At 34.7% G+C, this 20,000-nt stretch overlaps 1 protein-coding gene across 2 annotated transcripts in view; it reads right to left on the bottom strand.

Annotated features, from left to right (window-relative positions):
* The window catches only part of tanc1b (tetratricopeptide repeat, ankyrin repeat and coiled-coil containing 1b), a 145,130-nt gene that overhangs the window by 73,503 nt on the left and 51,627 nt on the right, over positions 1 to 20,000 (bottom strand). For both annotated transcript variants that reach the window (XM_043230594.1, XM_043230593.1), the window contains exons 4-5: positions 19,807 to 19,899; positions 1,464 to 1,585 (exon numbers count right to left, since the gene is read on the bottom strand). In XM_043230594.1, the coding sequence (XP_043086529.1) occupies positions 1,464 to 1,585; positions 19,807 to 19,899 (215 nt within the window). The remainder of the gene's footprint in view (positions 1 to 1,463; positions 1,586 to 19,806; positions 19,900 to 20,000) is intronic.

Here is a 20,000-nt window from a genome sequence, read left to right as displayed (position 1 = left end):
ACTTTATTAACAAAATGCAAAAACTGCTTTAGTGTTAGTAAATCAATTAATATATAAAATATTATTTAAAATTATTTTATGAAACCATAATTATTATTAATATTAGTGCTGTCAAACGATTAATTGCTATTAATCGCATCCAAAATAAAAGTTTTTATTTATATAATTAAAAATATGATATATAAATTCGATAAATATATTATACAAACTATATTTTATAATTTAACAATTATATAAATAAAAACTTATTTTGAATATTAAATATATAAATGTAACATTTCGTATATATATATATATATATATATATATATATATATATATATATATATATATATATATATAATATTTATTTATACACACAAAACACACTCATTATGTAAACAAAAACTTATTTTTGATGTGATTAATCTTATTACAGCACTAATTGATGTATAAAGTATTTTTATTTTTTGCATTTGCATTACTATTTATTATTATTATTATTATATTATTATTATTTTTACTGTCACATGACAACAAAATAACTTTCTGCATTATTAAAAGCACTTCATTCTTATTATTTATAATATAATAAATACATAATAATTAATACTACATTTAATATAACAATAAAAACAACATTAATAATAATCTGATATTTAAATATTAATATTTAGATACAAACTCTATTTTACAGCTTTTAAATGTTTCAACCCCACAAAAATAATGAAAAAAAATTGTCACATAACAAAATGTCTTCCTGGATGCTGATGGCACCACATTAATATTTTGCATAATGTTCATCATTTCACTGTCTGGGTGAATTTATTTCTGAACATGTTTTTGCTTACCATCATTGGTCCAGCCAAAATGAACTGAAATAATGAAAAAATAATGTCACATTACTGACTGTTAAAGCGCCTGAACGTCCTTCTCTCTCAGACCCCAAACACCAGCAGCCCCTGTGAGTCATCGCAGGAACGCGAGTCAGTCAAGGTCACAAAACCAGATGAAAGTTCATTTAAAACAAACTTCCAGACGGCAGCCTGATGAAACGAATTAAAGACGCTCACCGAATCCCGCCGGACCGCTTCGTCCAAGAGCACGCGACGCAGATTAGAAACTCTCAAAGACACACATTGTTGCTTCCCTCTTCACGCAATTCCCACGCGCTCCGGAGCGACGAGCCGGTGTGATTTATTAAACAAAAGCATCGCGTTCGGACCACAGCCTCGGCCTAATTACCTCATCACAGCACTGAACTATTCCTGGAGCGGACCAAGTTAACGCGACTCAAGTTTCTGGCCGTGGGCTCTCCAGCGGCTCGGAGCGAACGGCAATGACTTACTGTGGTGGCACACAGACACACTCCTCATCGCGTCTCACACTGACAGACGGCAAACACGCGGCTTTAATCCGTGCGCTTCTCTCCCGTCCGTCTCACCGTCTCGTTCTCTCACTCTGGCAGCGGCTGCGGAAAATACCTTTTTTTCATTCTTGTCGTCCATAGGTATGCGCGAGGAGCCCGGGATGCCTTCACCCAGCAAGAACCCCAAGCGTGTCATCAACTCCTGAGTGGCGGGGGAGGGGCCTGGACCGGCCAGCTCTGAAACAGAGAGAGAGAGAGAGAGAGAGAGAGAGAGAGAGAGAGAGAGAGAGAGAGAGAGAGAGAGAGAGAGAGAGAGAGAGAGAGAGAGAGAGAGAGAGAGAGAGAGAGAGAGAGAGAGAGAGAGAGAGAGAGAGAGAGAGAGAGAGAGAGAGAGAGAGAGAGAGAGAGAGAGAGAGAGAGAGAGAGAGAGAGAGAGAGAGAGAGAGAGAGAGAGAGAGAGAGAGAGAGAGAGAGAGAGAGAGAGAGAGAGAGAGAGAGAGAGAGAGAGAGAGAGAGAGAGAGAGAGAGAGAGAGAGAGAGAGAGAGAGAGAGAGAGAGAGAGAGAGAGAGAGAGAGAGAGAGAGAGAGAGAGAGAGAGAGAGAGAGAGAGAGAGAGAGAGAGAGAGAGAGAGAGAGAGAGAGAGAGAGAGAGAGAGAGAGAGAGAGAGAGAGAGAGAGAGAGAGAGAGAGAGAGAGAGAGAGAGAGAGAGAGAGAGAGAGAGAGAGAGAGAGAGAGAGAGAGAGAGAGAGAGAGAGAGAGAGAGAGAGAGAGAGAGAGAGAGAGAGAGAGAGAGAGAGAGAGAGAGAGAGAGAGAGAGAGAGAGAGAGAGAGAGAGAGAGAGAGAGAGAGAGAGAGAGAGAGAGAGAGAGAGAGAGAGAGAGAGAGAGAGAGAGAGAGAGAGAGAGAGAGAGAGAGAGAGAGAGAGAGAGAGAGAGAGAGAGAGAGAGAGAGAGAGAGAGAGAGAGAGAGAGAGAGAGAGAGAGAGAGAGAGAGAGAGAGAGAGAGAGAGAGAGAGAGAGAGAGAGAGAGAGAGAGAGAGAGAGAGAGAGAGAGAGAGAGAGAGAGAGAGAGAGAGAGAGAGAGAGAGAGAGAGAGAGAGAGAGAGAGAGAGAGAGAGAGAGAGAGAGAGAGAGAGAGAGAGAGAGAGAGAGAGAGAGAGAGAGAGAGAGAGAGAGAGAGAGAGAGAGAGAGAGAGAGAGAGAGAGAGAGAGAGAGAGAGAGAGAGAGAGAGAGAGAGAGAGAGAGAGAGAGAGAGAGAGAGAGAGAGAGAGAGAGAGAGAGAGAGAGAGAGAGAGAGAGAGAGAGAGAGAGAGAGAGAGAGAGAGAGAGAGAGAGAGAGAGAGAGAGAGAGAGAGAGAGAGAGAGAGAGAGAGAGAGAGAGAGAGAGAGAGAGACAGAGAGAGAGAGAGAGAGAGAGAGAGAGAGAGAGAGAGAGAGAGAGAGAGAGAGAGACAGAGAGAGAGAGAGAGAGAGGAGTGAAGAGAGAGAGAGGAGAGAGAGAGAGATGAGAGAGACAGAGAGAGAGAGAGAGACACCAGCAGAGATTCACTGAGAGAGAGAGAGAGAGAGAGAGACCCAGAGACAGAGAGAGAGAGAGAGAGAGAGAGAGAGATAGATAGAGAGTGATAGAGAGAAGAGAGAGAGAGAGAGAGAGAGAGAGAGAGAGAGAGACAGAGAGAGAGATGTGTGAATGAGAGACGGTCCTTATGGGATCTGCACAGATAACACACCAGCATTCATTCACTGCTACTCTCTGAAACACGCACAAAAACAGGAATGATATATAAAGTGATATATAAACCGTTTACTTTCTTAGAATTTGACGGTTCATATTTTGTTTTCGGGAGTCCCCCCCAACAGCAATAATCTGCATGTGTTTTTGCCTCGTTTGCTCAACGGCTCCCAAACAACTCATTTTTCCCGACCCCTCTTTGTCTGACGCTAATCTGCGGTGATCGGTCCTTCTTTTCAGTTCGTCGTAATGCCTGATAAAGCGGAGTTTGTGAGTTACAGATGTTTCGACGCTCCAAAGGCAGCACCTAGTGACGAAGAATGAAGTTTTGTTTTTTTATTCTTCAGACCAGCTTGAAAGGATCGACTGGGCGGCAATGTTTCATTTTGAGGTCAACATGAAACGACTTACGATTCGTTTTAAAAACGACTCGTTCCAATGCTTCAGAGTCGACTCTTTCTTTTGAGAGACAACAGCTTAATACGCGGTGCACTTTCAGATTTAAACTTCTTTAAGCATGCTCCTGGTTTTATTGTAGTCACGCATCTTATTCTAACGGAAAAAATGGTCCATTTTGCTCGACCTCTGAAACAACGTTCCTTTGCTGATGGCATCGCAAATGGATTAACGGCTTCAAAAAAAGTCCATAATCCATAATAATGCTTACTCCAGTGAAAAATCCAGCCACATATTTGTTTAGAGCTGTAGTATCTTGTAAATACTTTTAGATCTGTGCAGATTTCTCTCCTGATTTTTACTGGAGAAGGTTAGAAGGTTTCACTGCTTGGTTAGAAAATAAAAACATATTAATGGTGGATTTGTGTCCTACAAAGAAGCAGCTTCACTTCATGAGATGTTAACTGGTGGACTGGAGCGCTGTGGATTATTATATCAGCTGTTTGGACTCTCGTTCTGACGGCACCCATTCACTGCATCCATTGCTGAGAAAACGATGCAACGCCACGTTTCTCCAAATCTGATGAAGAAACTAACTCATGCACATCTTGGGTGGTTTAACTCTTCAACAGTGAGAAACACTGACAAACAAAACGGTGCAAAAACATGAAAGATAAAAGCCGAAGTCTCTAAAGAGTTCGAGCAAATAATGACTCAAATGTCAATCTGTTTTCAAAAAAACGCGTATGACACTGTACTACAGAAAAGGATAAAATGCATGCATGAAGATAAAAGAATAACAGCATGAAGCAACACCAGGGTGAGTAAACAGACAAATTTGTCACTGCCAGTGAACTATTTCTTCAGTCTGCATGGAGAAGGTAAGAATATGCGATCATGAGAAAGAACAGATGAAGGGGAGTTTGTTATTAATATCCATTTCTCATTACTCTTTCATCTCTCTCATCTCAGTGCCACACATTTAATAACAAGCATTCCTGTAGATTCAGAGCGCTCACGCACGAATCTTTCAATCAGGACACAGGTCTGGAGCCGAAAAAGATACATATGTTCTGTATGTTTTGAAAGTCTGATTCGCAAATGCGTAGGCCAATACACAGCCGCAAACAAATATTCATTTTTTATTTACCTCAAATTAATATCTGACTGGCTAAAAAGGAAAAAACGCAAACTTGTAAATCTGTGCCTCACAGAAAAGTCTGCAAATATATCAGTTCATACACATACGGACGTTTAGAAATGTGCACACTTACATAGAAAATCATTAACTGTTTTTTTTTTCATTTGAAAATCTCACTTTGGTCTTTTGTTAATATGAATTGGATTGTGAGTTTGTGAATATATAATTGCTTGCATTATATATTCTCATTAGCTTGAGCTTAATATATTAGTACTTTTGCTTTATCTCTGTAGAAGAAAGCGCTCGCTATCGCTCACAATCACACAAGAACACACATCTCCAACACCGGCGTTATTGATCTGAGCCTCTGCTGCAGGATTTACCCAGAGATCCACAAACACCATCACACAAGACAACAGCAACCCTCGACACGGCCAAGCGGAGCTATTTCTGGAAAAACACCCCATTAGAACACCATTTCACCAAACACAAGGCATTTCAGTGCTTTACAGAGACAGAAAGCAGCAGTAAGATTATTACATTTAAGCCAACTGGATTTATTAGCCATGAAAATAAACTGATCGTTTAGAAAAGAAAGAAAAAGGGGGATTAATTGAAATATACAACCGCACACAAATTTCAGTAATGCATAGTCATATATAGTCCTAACATACTTAAGGTATAGTTTGGGGCAAGTAAGAATTTTACTTAATTTAAATGTATATTTATATTTAAATTTAATTTCGTTTTATTTTATTTTATTTTATTATTTAATTTACTTTTTTGAATATATTTTTTAATAGCAAGGATGCATTAAATTGAATTGAGCAAAGTTACAATGTAACAAAACATTCTAATTAGAAATAAAAGCTGTTCTTTTGAACTTTTAGCAAAACATTCTGAAAAATAACACACTATGAAGCAGAAGGACTGTGTTCAATATTATTATTAACATTTTTTGAGCAGCAAATCAGAATATTATAATGCTTTCCGAAGGAATGATGCTGAAAATTCAGCTTTGATCACAGGAATTAATTCCAATTGAAAATATATTTAAATAGAAAACTTGTAATAATATTTCACTATTTCATAGTATTTTTAAATAATAAATACAGCGTCTGTGAAAAGAGACATGCACGAATCTCAACAGAACTTTATTCATTTTCACAAATCACACTAAAAGATACAATTAAAACATATTTTTATCAGTCAGTTTTTTTTCCAAAAGCAGTATAAGCAGCAGAAGTAGTACCTGGGTGGTGATGAACATCAGAGGAGCACCATTACTCCCACAGACGCCATCTTGACATTTGAAAACACCGCACGAGCCAACATCCCTCTCAAACATGTCTCCATGTATCTCACCCCCGTCTGCTTTCATTCATGCTCGAGCGCTGCAGGGACTCATTTACATGTTCCCCAAAACCGCAGCTCAGCGCCGGAGGACATTTCAGCAGCACCCAACAAACGCTCGCTCAGGCAAAACATCTGTTACTGCCAATGCCAGAGCCACAGCAACAAGCTGTTAACAGGTGCCCTTTTCACCGCCCGCGGCCCACACCCAACATGCCAGCAGACCGCCATGTCCAGAATTCATAATTAACGCTGAAATCATGGGCTTTTTACTTGTTTTACTTGCGCTCTTCAGTTCAGTGGTCCAGTTTCTGAGCTGATTTCTGCTGGGCGATGTACCTAAAAGTCCATATCCGTTCATCCTTTTGACTAAAAACATCTCTATATTTAAGTTATTTTTTGAATTTCATCCAAACGGTCATTGAAGATAAATTTATTCAAAAGTATTAATGTAATAACAATCTAGTCCCATACAACCATCTTTTCACTAAAGTAATAAAAAAATAGGAGTGATAATGCAAATGAATCAATGAATCAGAGCTTTGAACTGATTCACTGAAGATCCATTTTAAATTTAAAATTATATAGGAAACAAGAAAAAATGGCATTACATTTCTATAAAATGCATCCAAATATATACATATATATATATATATATATATATATATATATATATATATATTCTATATATATATATATATATATATATATATATATATATATATATATATATATATATATATATATATATATATATATATATATATATATATATATATATATATATATATATATATATATATATATATATATATATATATATATATATATATATATATATATATATATATATATATATATATATATATATATATATATATATATATATATATATATATATATATATATATATATATATATATATATATATATATATATATATATATATATATATATATATATATATATATATATATATATATATATATATATATATATATATATATATATATATATATATATATATATATATATATATATATATATATATATATAATTTTATATTATCAATATCAAAACATAAGACAAAATTTAGGAAAGAGCTTAATAAAAAAATCTTTCTTTAAATACAACTAATGCTCTGAATTCTAAATTCTTCATAAAACGCAGCTGTATTTATGCAATCTTATATGTTACTAATGGACTGATGGTGTTCGATGTGGATTAATGAAACTCTACAGAGCACAGCTTCACTTCCAGAAAGAAGCCTGGGAACTACTGCTAGTAATCATGGGAGAGAAAGCAGGATAATCTATCAGAAACCCTGCAATACAGCACATTTACATCTTCTGCCGTGATGGAGGGGTTGAAGTCTTCGTGACATCATGACCACTGAACAAGCGCTTTCTGTCTCTTTCCCAGCAGCTAACCCGATTAGGTCTGCGGCGCTGACTTGGTTTAATTTCCTTGCATGTGACATGAATCTGGTCGTGATGTCGGGTGTGGCAGAAACAGGAGAGAGAGAGAGACTAAAACATTCAGTGTGTGCACCTCACTCGACCAGCGAACCACACTAAACAGAACATGAAACGACCTGCTAAATACTACAAACTCTTGAAAATAAAAGACACGGAAGCAGTTTCTCATCTCTAAAGCGAGCGGAGAGTTAAACACATCAAACAATATCATAACCTGTCAAGTCTGTTTTGGTTGTACATGCCATTCAGAGACAGGTTTATCTGTCTCTGAAGCAATTCTCATTCAGAAAATGTCAGTACATTTTTTTACAGACAATTACAAAGAAACGGCAAGTAACAAATTGAATTAAACACAAAACTGTGAAGTAGAAAAACAGAAAAAGTATTTTATATTAAATAAACTTTGCGTATTTTTAAATCTCAATAAATTATATATATATATTAAATCTCAATAAATATATATATATGCAATCATTAGTATTATATATATATATATATATATATATACACACTGTACATATATACATATATACACACACGTATATATATACGTATATATATATATATATAAAGCAATCATTTGTATTATATATATATACACACACACATTATACATATATACTGTACATATATACATATATACACACACATATTATATATATATATATATATATATATATATATATATATATATAGATACATACACATATATGTATATATATATATATATATATATATATATATATATATATATATATATATATATATATATATATATATATATATATATACACATATGTGTGTGTTTGTGTCTATATATATATATATATATATATATATATATAGATAGACACAACACACACATATGTATATATATATATATACATATGTGTGTGTTTGTGTCTATATGTATATATATATACACTCATGTATATAAATATATATGTACACATATATACACATTATATATATATATAATATATATATATATATATACATATATATATATATATATATATATATATATATATATATATATATATTATATATAAAACTTAAATATATTAATTACATTTGTAATTTATTATTGAAATAATAATAATAATAATAAATATATTAATAAATATTATTAATGATTTAAACCTCTTGTCATATGAATTTTGCACTTAAATGGATCTTGCGATTTTCACCATTGCTTTCAAATTGTGTATACAGACGGTCTATGAATGGACTGTGTGTGGTCTGGGATGAGCCGTCCGAGACCGAGACACAGACTACACATCACTACACCATATTCTAAACAACTGACACTCATCTGACACCTGGCTGTTACTGTACGGCACGACACCACCGCAGAAACACACACTGAAGGAAAACTGCTTTCATTCGCTCATTTTAAAACATGCATTTCTCCTCAAAAGGGAACCAAAACAATCTCTTCTATAAAATAAAAGTTAACGAGGACGCTGACAAGCAATAAACGTTTCATAAAAGCGGTCCGTATGAAACCTAATCACATCCGAAACGGCATCAGCTTGAGTAAAAGACGGCAAAACTCGTTTTTAGGAGAACTATTCCCTTAATACTCCCCGTTTGCTGCCGGCGACCCGCTGTAAAACTCTAGCTTTCATCAGACAGACGTATTAATACACAAACGCCTTCATAAAACAGGACTATTGCTTAACATTAATAATACAGAGCAGCCCATAAAACCCAGCACGAACAAACCAAACATGTTTAATCTACAGCAGGCCCCCGGAGCGTTTCAGGACGGGGCTAAAAATAGTAGATGGTGCGGCCGGAGAAAGCAGGTATACAGTCGTGGCCTCGGGGAATGTGACACGGCGATGACATCACGCATGTCCACCGGCGAACACAGACCAAATTTACCCACATCAGCCTTATAGATGTAGTACAGTGAGGACGTGTGGAGGACATCGCCGGCGTCTCCTCGTATGCGGTCATATAAAGAAATGCTCTCGAACACGCCATTATCATAAATCACTCACATAGCTTCATCCATCGCTAATTATTGAGCTTCGCGGATCAGATATTAGCGCTCGACTTCATTAAATCCACACAGCGTGTCTCCAGGGAAATAATTTTTTTTTAAAAAACCACACAAACTCCCGGGAGGAGGTTCGGGTAACATTTAAAAGCCGTGGTGCCGCCCGGCAGAAGGTCATTTTATCGTTCAGTCATTTGTTTTCATCACAGGTGTCCTGAGCGCGTGTCTCTGTGTGACAGATGCGACATTTATGAGCTGCAATAGACATGTCATGAAAAATAATACGTAGGGGTGTGCGATGTGACGCTATCTGATGGCTGACGATTAAAATCTCTCCACGATGTGCTTTCGAAAGAAGCGTGTAAACCCTAACGCCTGTCAAACAGTGCCTGATCACTGGACTAAAGTGTGTTTGGCACCTGATTGAGCTAATACCGTCCTAAACACACAAGGATTACACATGATTATTAAACAAAACAAACAAAAACAGCTGAGAGAAAAAGGATGCTTGCCTGTATGTTAGATGTTGTCTCGAACCTGTGTTAATTCCTTTATTGCACAAAAGAAGATATTTTGGAGAATGTGGTAACCAAACTGTAGTTGGTCCCCACTGAGAAAATATTTAAAAGAAAAAATTATATATATATATATATATATATTATATTTATATAATAATATATATATATATATATATATATATATATATATATATATATATATATATATATATATATATACCCATATATATAAGTGCTTTGATATATATATATATCATATCTGAAGGACTCTCTGCCTTCCACACTGGACCCCCACCAGTTTGCCTATCAATGGCAATAGGAAAACTGAGGATGCAGTCTCCATCGCAACTGCAATCTGACTCAAAGTAATAATAACAAAAATTCTATAAATGTTAACGGATGAAAGTTTGTTGTTCACTTCAGTTCATGCTTCAACAGAATCATACCCTCTAAACTAATCACCAAACTCAGAAAAATCTGGACATTAACACCTCACTGTGCAACTGGGTTATGGACTTCACTGACCAATCAGACCCCAGCATGTTAGGTCAGGCCACATCTGTTCCACCACTATCACTCTCAACACCGGTGTACAAACTGCTCCAGGCTGTGTGCTGGGTGCCCCTTCCTCTACTCCTCTTCACCCACGACTGCAGGCCTGTGTTTGGATCTAACTCCATCATCAACTTTGCAGATGACACTTTTTTCCTGATCGGTCTCATCAGCAACAACGATGAGACTGCCTGTTTTGGGTCAGCATCTGTTGCGTGGACCAATGACAACTAATCTGCTTTCTTAACACCACCTAAACCAAGGAGCTCATTGTGGACTTCAGGAAGGTGAGAGATTTCACATGATCCCATCCACAGATTCATGGGACACCTGTGTGCCTGTCTCATGCATCAAGTTCCAGAACATATCTCGGAGGATCTGTCCTGGACCACCAGGGACAGCCTGGTCTTTTCTTGATATGGCTTCCAGCGTTTATTCTTTCTGAGAAACATACAAGAACCAGCTGTCCTCAGCCATCCTGGTGATTTTCTCTCATCTGTACCATAGAGAGCATCCTAACAAACTTTGTGTCAACATGTCTGGTATTCCAGTCTGCTCTGTTGCTGAAGCGTAAGGCACTGTCCTCCTTGGTCGTGGTGAAAACTGCCCACTTTGGCTCACAACGACTCCATGGTCCGATCCATTGAGGACATCCAGAAGAAACACTGTTTCGTCCAGAGCACTTTCTAGTATTCTTAAGGACTCTTAGATTCTCACCCTGCCCACAAACTGTTTTCCTACCATTCCTGATTATCCGGCAGGCTTAGATTTTCAGTAGTCCCCGGACTAGAACAAGTAGACTGAGGAACAGCTTTTAACAGAGCTGTCTCACTTTCTGAATTCTACCCCCACTGATGTCTGCCCCACCCACTGGTTAAAAACAAAAAAATACAAAAATGCACTGTTAACATTCATTGCACTCCACTGTATATATCTTTTGTAAATGTATGTACATATCCACTGTACATACTCTTGTAAAATGCTAATTATACATATCCTGTATATCCTGCTCTTTCTTATGTACATAACGATCTGTAAATTGTTTACACATAATCACTGTTGTTCCCCTTCCCATCTGTGATTTAATTTTTTACATATCACTGTATTTATCTTTGTAACTTATATTTATATTTGTACCTATATCCTGCACTTGCTGCTTATTGCACTCCTGGTTAGACCTAAACTGCATTTATTACCCTGTACTTGTACATGTGTAATGACAAACAAAGTTGAATCTAATCTAATCTAATCTAATATATATATATATATATATATATATATATATATATATATATATATATATATATATATATTTATATTTAATAATAACAATATATATATATATATATATATATATATATATATATATATATATATATATATAAATATATATATATATATATATATATATATATATATATATATATATATATATATATATATATATTAAATATATATATATATATATATATATATATAATATATATATATATATATATATATATATATATATATATATATATATATATATATATATATATATATATATACTATTATTATTAGTAGTAGTAGTAGTAGTAGTATTAGCTGCATTGACAGAATCTGTCTATGTATAAAGTGCAGTATAAATGTAACCCTGGAGCACAAAAGCCAACAATACATTGTAGGGGTCAAAAGTATTGATTTTGCTTCATGCCGACAATCATTAGGATATTAAGTAGAGATCATGTTTCATGAAGATATTTCCTACTGTAAATATATGAATTTTTTATCAGCAATATGCATTGCATATTGGTTAAAAACAGCACCTAGCATCCACTCGCTTTCATTCATGCGATTCTCTTCACTGACCTTTTTAAGAAGGCAGTGCCGTTCACATATCCGGCAGCCTTCGTGAATTAGTCCCTATGGGTCTCAACTACCCGCATGATCTCCATCACAGCCAATCAAGTCCAATCAGCAACATTCTCTGCTTAATTAACTAGCTGTGTGAGGTAAGTGGTGGGTGGCAGCTATGACTATGAATTAGTAACGCGGCTCTGCTCGAGTAGAACTGTTCAAAACGGAATAATTTTCTATGTAAATGAGTGAGAGCAAAATATCGATAAGCAACAAAACTCAACTGCCCTCGCTTTAGGACATCAACAAAATGTTCTATAAAAAAAAAAAATGAATAAAATCAAATGATATTAATATTAACATGCACTGGCCCAGCAACATGCTAATGGAATATCACATAACCTGAATAGAAAAACAGATGCTTTTAAGGCTGTTTTTGCTGCTATATTGACTATAATCATAGTGTTAGAATTATTATTATTATTAGATCTAGTATTGTTCTTTTTCTGCTGTCTGTAGCCATATTAAGAACGGGCAGACAGCCATTTAGAAGAGGCTTAAACCCGTGTGCGGATCTTGACTAACCTGAGAATCACTGAACTACAGAAGTAAAGCTGTAGTTTTAATTATGTTAGGGCTGCTCATTGTGAAAATCCTCACGGTTATGACACATCTCAGCAGTGAAACAGCCATAAAACACCGAGAGCTTCACAGCCGTCTGAAGTTCTTGCATAAATATGGCATCATCCAAGGGCCAGTGTCAGGTTTTAGCAGGACTTTAAGAAAACGAACGACGTCTACCTGCAGGGACAGAAGTCTCAATGATGAACTTTGTTCTGAAGCATCTCACGGTGAAGCCTCAGAGGAAACATCTCGAGAGGCAATCGCAACTTTGTAAACAATGTTTACGTCCTTCATTGGATTATTTTTTGATGGCGTACCTCTCAAAGTGAATTTCTCTCCTCGGAAGCTCTTCAGACGCAAGAGCAGACCGCACGAGAGACACGATTTCTGAGATGAAATTAAAGTTTCTGCACAGATATGAAGGAATCAAAGCGACCCAAACTTTCTTTCAGAAAGCCACGTGTCTGCGTCTGCTCTCATTCCTGCCTGGAGATGCAGGTCAGGACGACCTGTGAGTGTGAACACAAGCTCGTATGAACTACAGAGCCTCGTTCAAAAACAAGAGCATTAGAATAACATAAAAAGAGAGAAAATACTTGAGAGCCCTTGAATTTTAAGTGATAGATATATAGATAAAGGGATAGACAGAATGAAAGAACAAATTAAGGAACAAACTAATAAGCAAACAAATGATAGATAGATGACAGACAGACAAATAGATACTGTAGAAAAAGATGGACAGACGGACGGACGGACGGATACTGAAGATAAAGACGGACCAGTGGACGGACAGACAGATACTGTAGATAAAGACAAACAGATGGACGGACAGACAGACACATACTGAAGATAAAGACAGACAGACAGACAGATACTGAAGATAAAAAGCGGACCAGTGGACGGACAGACAGACAGACAGATACTGTAGATAAAGACAAACAGACAGACAGACACATACTGTGGATAAAGACAGACAGACAGACAGACACATACTGTGGATAAAGACAGACAGACAGATACTGAAGATAAAGACACGGACGGACAGACAGATACTGTAGATAAAGACAGACAGACAGATACTGAAGATAAAGACAGACAGACAGATACTGAAGATAAAGAGGCGGACCAGTGGACGGACAGACAGACAGATACTGTAGATAAAGACAGACAGACAGATACTGAAGATAAAGACATACAGACAGATACTGAAGATAAAGACAGACAGACAGATACTGAAGATAAAAGATGGACAGACAGATACTGAAGATAAAGACAGACAGACAGATACTGAAGATAAAGACAGACAGACAGATACTGAAGATAAAAGACGGACCATGGAAGACAGACAGACAGATACTGTAGAAGATAAAGACAGACAGACAGACAAATACTGAAGATAAAGACAGACAGACAGATACTGAAGATAAAGATGGACAGACAGACACATACTGTGGATAAAGACAGACAGACAGACAGATAATGAAGATAAAGACGGACAGACAGATACTGAAGATAAAGACAGACAGACAGATACTGAAGATAAAGACAGACAGACTGATACATGAAGATAAAGACAGACAGACAGATACTGAAGATAAAGACAGACAGACAGATGGGAAGATAAAGACAGACAGACAGACAAATACTGTGGATAAAGACAGACAGACAGATAATGAAGATAAAGACGGACAGACAGAAAGATACTGAAGATAAAGACGGACAGATGGACGGACAGACAGACACATACTGTGGATAAAGACAGACAGACAGATACTGAAGATAAAGACACGGACGGACAGACAGATACTGTAGATAAAGACAGACAGATATACAAAAGATACAAACAATAATGCAGAGAAAAGCATTTATGCGTGGTAAATATTCTCCGGTTAGCCACTGGACGTACATAAAATAACTCTGAAATAACTCTGATTTTTAAATAATGTCACGACCGAAGGGCAAAAAACAAAACAACACCCTCACCCTCCTGAGAGATTTACAGGCCATTAAAGCCCAACAGAACCATACAGAGTGTGTGAGAGATCTGCTCGAGTGTTTACAGAGACCCACGACACAGAATGTGTGTGTGAGAGCGTCTCTCATTAAGAGCTGAACTCACACACACACACACACACACACACACACACACACACAGCGAAGGCTTTAATGAACACATGATGAATGCATTTTACAGCGCTGTTTAACAGGAACATGCAGAACAGCTTCAACAGGAATGCTCAAAAAGAGGCTTCAAACGCCTGCAAAACAGTACTTTTGGCATTTCTGGTCCTAGGTGGGATCTGAGGTGGGGTTTTGCTTGTGCTCTTGGTCTAAGGATGGGTCTGTGAACACAAACACTTCTAGCTGAGCAAGCTCATTTTGTGTTGTAAAATCAATGCATAACGCACTGACCGTTTTCTTTCAGGTAGTGCAGAGACGAACAATATCCCAATTCTGCCTAAAAAGTACTAAAAAGTCAACGAACAAATCCTATTTTTAATGTTTAAATCTCAAACATTATAATGTTTGTATTAAAAGTATTAAAAACTTTTCTATTTACCATTTTTTATTCTATCATTTCTGAAGTAATATTAATGATTTAACATTAATATTACATTTTCATAATCAGTAGATTTTACATAAAATTTTATTAAAGATTTTAAAAGAGTGATGCAAATGTTACTCTGCTTACATAAAAAATAATTTTATATATATATATATATATATATCTTTATATATATATATATATATATATATAAAGATATATATATATATAAAGATATATATATATATATATATATATATATATATATAAAGATATATATATATATATATATATATATATATATATATATATATATATATATATATATATATATATATATATATATATATATATATATATATATATATATATATATATATATATATATATATATATATATATATATATATGTTCAGTTGGGAGATTTAAGAGTGATTTCTATTGAACATCTAATATTTTTGAAACCAATATTAAATTATGTTGTCTTTAGTTGTGTAATGCAAAGTTCAGTCGTTATGTAACATTAAGCAAAAATATATATATATAAAAAAAAATAGATCACTTTTACCGATTTGGAATTTCAGTGTTTTTCTATAAAATATTTTGTATTATTATGTTGAATTATTATGCCTTTCAATTTAATTATATTTTAAATCTATAAAAATAAAAAGAAATATAAATAAATAAATAAATGTCTACATAAAAATTCTAATGATAAGATAATAATATGTCTAATGAAATAATTAATATCTAACGTCGAACAACACAAAGCCAATGTAGACGGATTCCAATAAAGAAAAGAAAAAAAACTACAATAACAGATATGGTAGTGATACACATCTCCACTGAACGTGTAACATATCGCAGCTTCAGTTTGAAGAAAATGAGTTTTTCTTCATTGCTTTGCTCTTGGCAGCAGTTTTCTGACTCAACTTCAGGTGACGAGGAAACAAGTGCGTGTTAATAAATAGACGCCTACCACACTTTCAGTGGAAAAGCTAAAGTCTGGCAGCAGGACAGAGTAATTAACCGTCATTATGAAGTGCGCGCACACAGGGGCTAATTATGCATTATTAACGCTATTAGCGAAGCACGCTGACTAATTCCACATGGCACCGTTTGCTTTCTTCCTTCAGCTGCACTTTTACTGAATGTTTGGGAGATGAGGCGTGAGAACAGGTATTTACAGACGCATTCCCAGGAAGCTTGGGAAGTCTTGGGAATGCCGAGAGCCGTTAAGCGTCCCGCTGATCTCCGCAGTCGTATCCGCTGATGAAGACCTGCGGACACTGTGCTGCTTTCATAGCGCTCCTGGGAAAGGCTTAATTATGAGCTCGAGAGTCAGAAAACGTTTGATTTATGAACATTTTACCAAAATAATTAAAGAGCAGAACTAAACCGAAATAACTAATGAATGCGTTGAAACGCTCCAATCCTACAGATGGCGACCTGGAGTTAAACTGAGGTTGTTTCGATTGTTTTAATAAGTCTGTGTAAACGCAATTAAAGAGTGAATAAACATTTAGATTCACAAGGTTTTGTTTATTTTGATGTCAATCAAACCACTCTAAACTATAAAAACTAAAACTAAACTATTCATGCAAAAGCTCATTAACTGATTCTATAAATATAATGACTAAAACTGCAATGAAACTTTTTTTTTTTTATTCTTATCTATACTTATTAAAACAAAAACAAAAACATGTGAACCGAATCCCTGACTAAAGCTATTCAAGCTAAAATCTAAAACAAAATGTATAATGAACTGATGAATTATAATGCTTTAATATGAAATAAAAAAGAATATATATTTTTTTATAAAAATGCTGAACACATTTAGGTATTAAAATATATATAAAAAAATAGACATAATACAAATATATTATAATGTAAAAATAAATAATATATAATATAGTTTATGTTAATTTATTATCTCTATTAACTTATTATAATTGGCAACAACAAACTGTAAAATAATTAAATTAAAATGTAATTTGTATAAAGTATTTCTATAAAATATATGTATCATGCTAATTAACTGATTATTTAACAATATTATATATATATATATATATATATATATATATATATATATATATATATATATATATATATATAAATAAATGTTAATTAACTGATTCTGACATGAAAAAACTAAATTGTAAGGAAGTAATTTATTGGTAAAATCTGACTAAAACTGAAAATTTTAAATTATTACCAATAATCCCATCCCAGTTGTTCAGAATGTATAGTGATTTCTGGCTAAATGAGAGCTTTCCGAAAATTAAATCCTAATTATGAGCAATGATATTCCACCAGGCTTCTTGAATTGACACGTACCTATCTGGGAAAGTCACGGCTGACAGAAAACCATGAGTTGGTCTCGTTAATATGACCATTTCAACATGACGCGAAGGCCACGTTAAACTAGAGCCTGTGGGAATGTGTGGAGATGCTATATATAAACTCTCTCGGGGTTAAAATAACATGCGACGGACCCCTTGTAAACAGTGCTGACCTGTATGTGTGTGTGTGTGTGTGTGTGTGTGTGTGTGTGTGTGTGTGTGGAGGTAAAGCTCAGCTAACTGGGGTGTGTCGTTCAGATATGACAGATATGCAGTAAATGAAGCAGCTAAAAATCAGGTCCTGAACGATTCACACAAATCTACATTTCCAAAAAAGAGCTAGATTTCCAATATGCACTAAAACTATATTTAGTGCAATTCTCTTTTTTGACCAAAATAATTTTTTTAGTGATTCACACAAATCAAAAGTTTTTTTTTTTTTTTTAAATTTAGAAATAATCAAAAATGAAAAATAAGTTAAAATATTGTTTATTTAATAATCAATTAATTAACTTTATTTAATTAATCATTAGTAAACAAATAAATTGCATAGAAACACTATAAACAGACCCATATTTAGAAAGCGTAATTAGAAATATATGCAAAAAATGCTACAAAAAGTTTGATAAAATAAATTTAGATTTTTCCTAATAATAATAATAATAATAATAATATTCATATATTTATAGTCGCATTTAAATGATGGCAAATGCAATTCAAGAAACATTGCTAAAATGCACCCATTTTACAAAATATATGTTGTTTAGCTAATATTAAACTGACGATGCGGTTATTAATAGACTGAATGAAATGATAAGTAATTTTGTCTCTCCACCGAAACGGAAAATGTCTAAACATTGTCAGGGCATCACTGCTTGTATGAAGTTCACAGGCATCAGCTGTCGCTCCTGCAGAGTCACGAGAGCAGACAGAGATACAGCGCTGTGCCACAGACGCCTGGCGTTCGACCGGCGCCAGGCCTGCTGCACACAGCTGTTCGAGAGCTCTGGTGTCGGCGCGGTCCCGTGTCCAGAGACACACACACAGACTACTGAACACACGCATGCGTGAACATACAGTGAGTATGTGCATGAAGCTAATTTAATGTGCATAATTCAGCTTAAAAACACAGATACCAACATGGCATTTGCATAGGAAACATCTCGAGTAAGTAAATAAATGGGTTCCCAAGTTTTTGATCAATGAAGCGTCGCAGAGCTGTGTTTACAGCATTTCACCAACAGAGATCAATATTGTGCTCAATAACTTTATCCAATATTCACTCAAAAATGTCATGTATATAACAATAATATTACATAATGTAATAAATAATATAATATTTTTGTAATATTCAAAATAGATTGCACCAATTATACTTTTATGTTTATATTTTATGATATTTATTTATTTATACATATAGTAATTATTGTCAAAATATATGAAATATATTAATATAATATTCAGATTCTTTTAAAAAAATCAAATGCACATTATATAAACAATTTATATTTACATTTATTATTATTATTATTATTATTATTACTATATTTATAATCTAGAATAAAAATAAATAATATTATAATACTTAAGATTAGATTATGGAACATTTTAGATGTGGGCACAACAATAAATATGCATATATACTGCATAAACGTGCATTGAATTTTATTATTTATTATATTACAATTAATAAAAAATATTATATTATATTACAATATAATATTTTATTAATATTTAGAATCGATTGTACCTGACATTTGTATAATTGTTGTAAATGTTTTAATGTAAATATTTTTATTAAAAATAGTATATTTATTAATAATTATAATAGTAATAATAATAATAATAATGTCATCAGCAATCGTCTACTCTAACCAATGCAAAGCCGCGTCTCTGAAGTGAGTAAGAGCCCGTGTCGTCACTCACCGGTCGAAGCGTCAGGATTCTTCCTCAACGACGACGTGACGGCATCTCCAGGAACACGAGGACTCTCCACATACTTGGGCTTTCTGACGGGTCCTTCGAAACAGAAAGAGAAGCAAAGAGAAGCGTGTAACCAATCGGACCTCGAAGAGTCACAGATCAGGCGGCCCGTGCCAGCTGCAGCAGCTCTGGGAATG

This window comes from Puntigrus tetrazona, unplaced genomic scaffold, assembly GCF_018831695.1.
Source record: "Puntigrus tetrazona isolate hp1 unplaced genomic scaffold, ASM1883169v1 S000000176, whole genome shotgun sequence".
Classification (NCBI taxonomy): Eukaryota; Metazoa; Chordata; class Actinopteri; order Cypriniformes; family Cyprinidae; genus Puntigrus; species Puntigrus tetrazona.
Note: the sequence above shows the minus strand (reverse complement) of the source record. Positions and strands in the feature narration are given on the sequence as shown.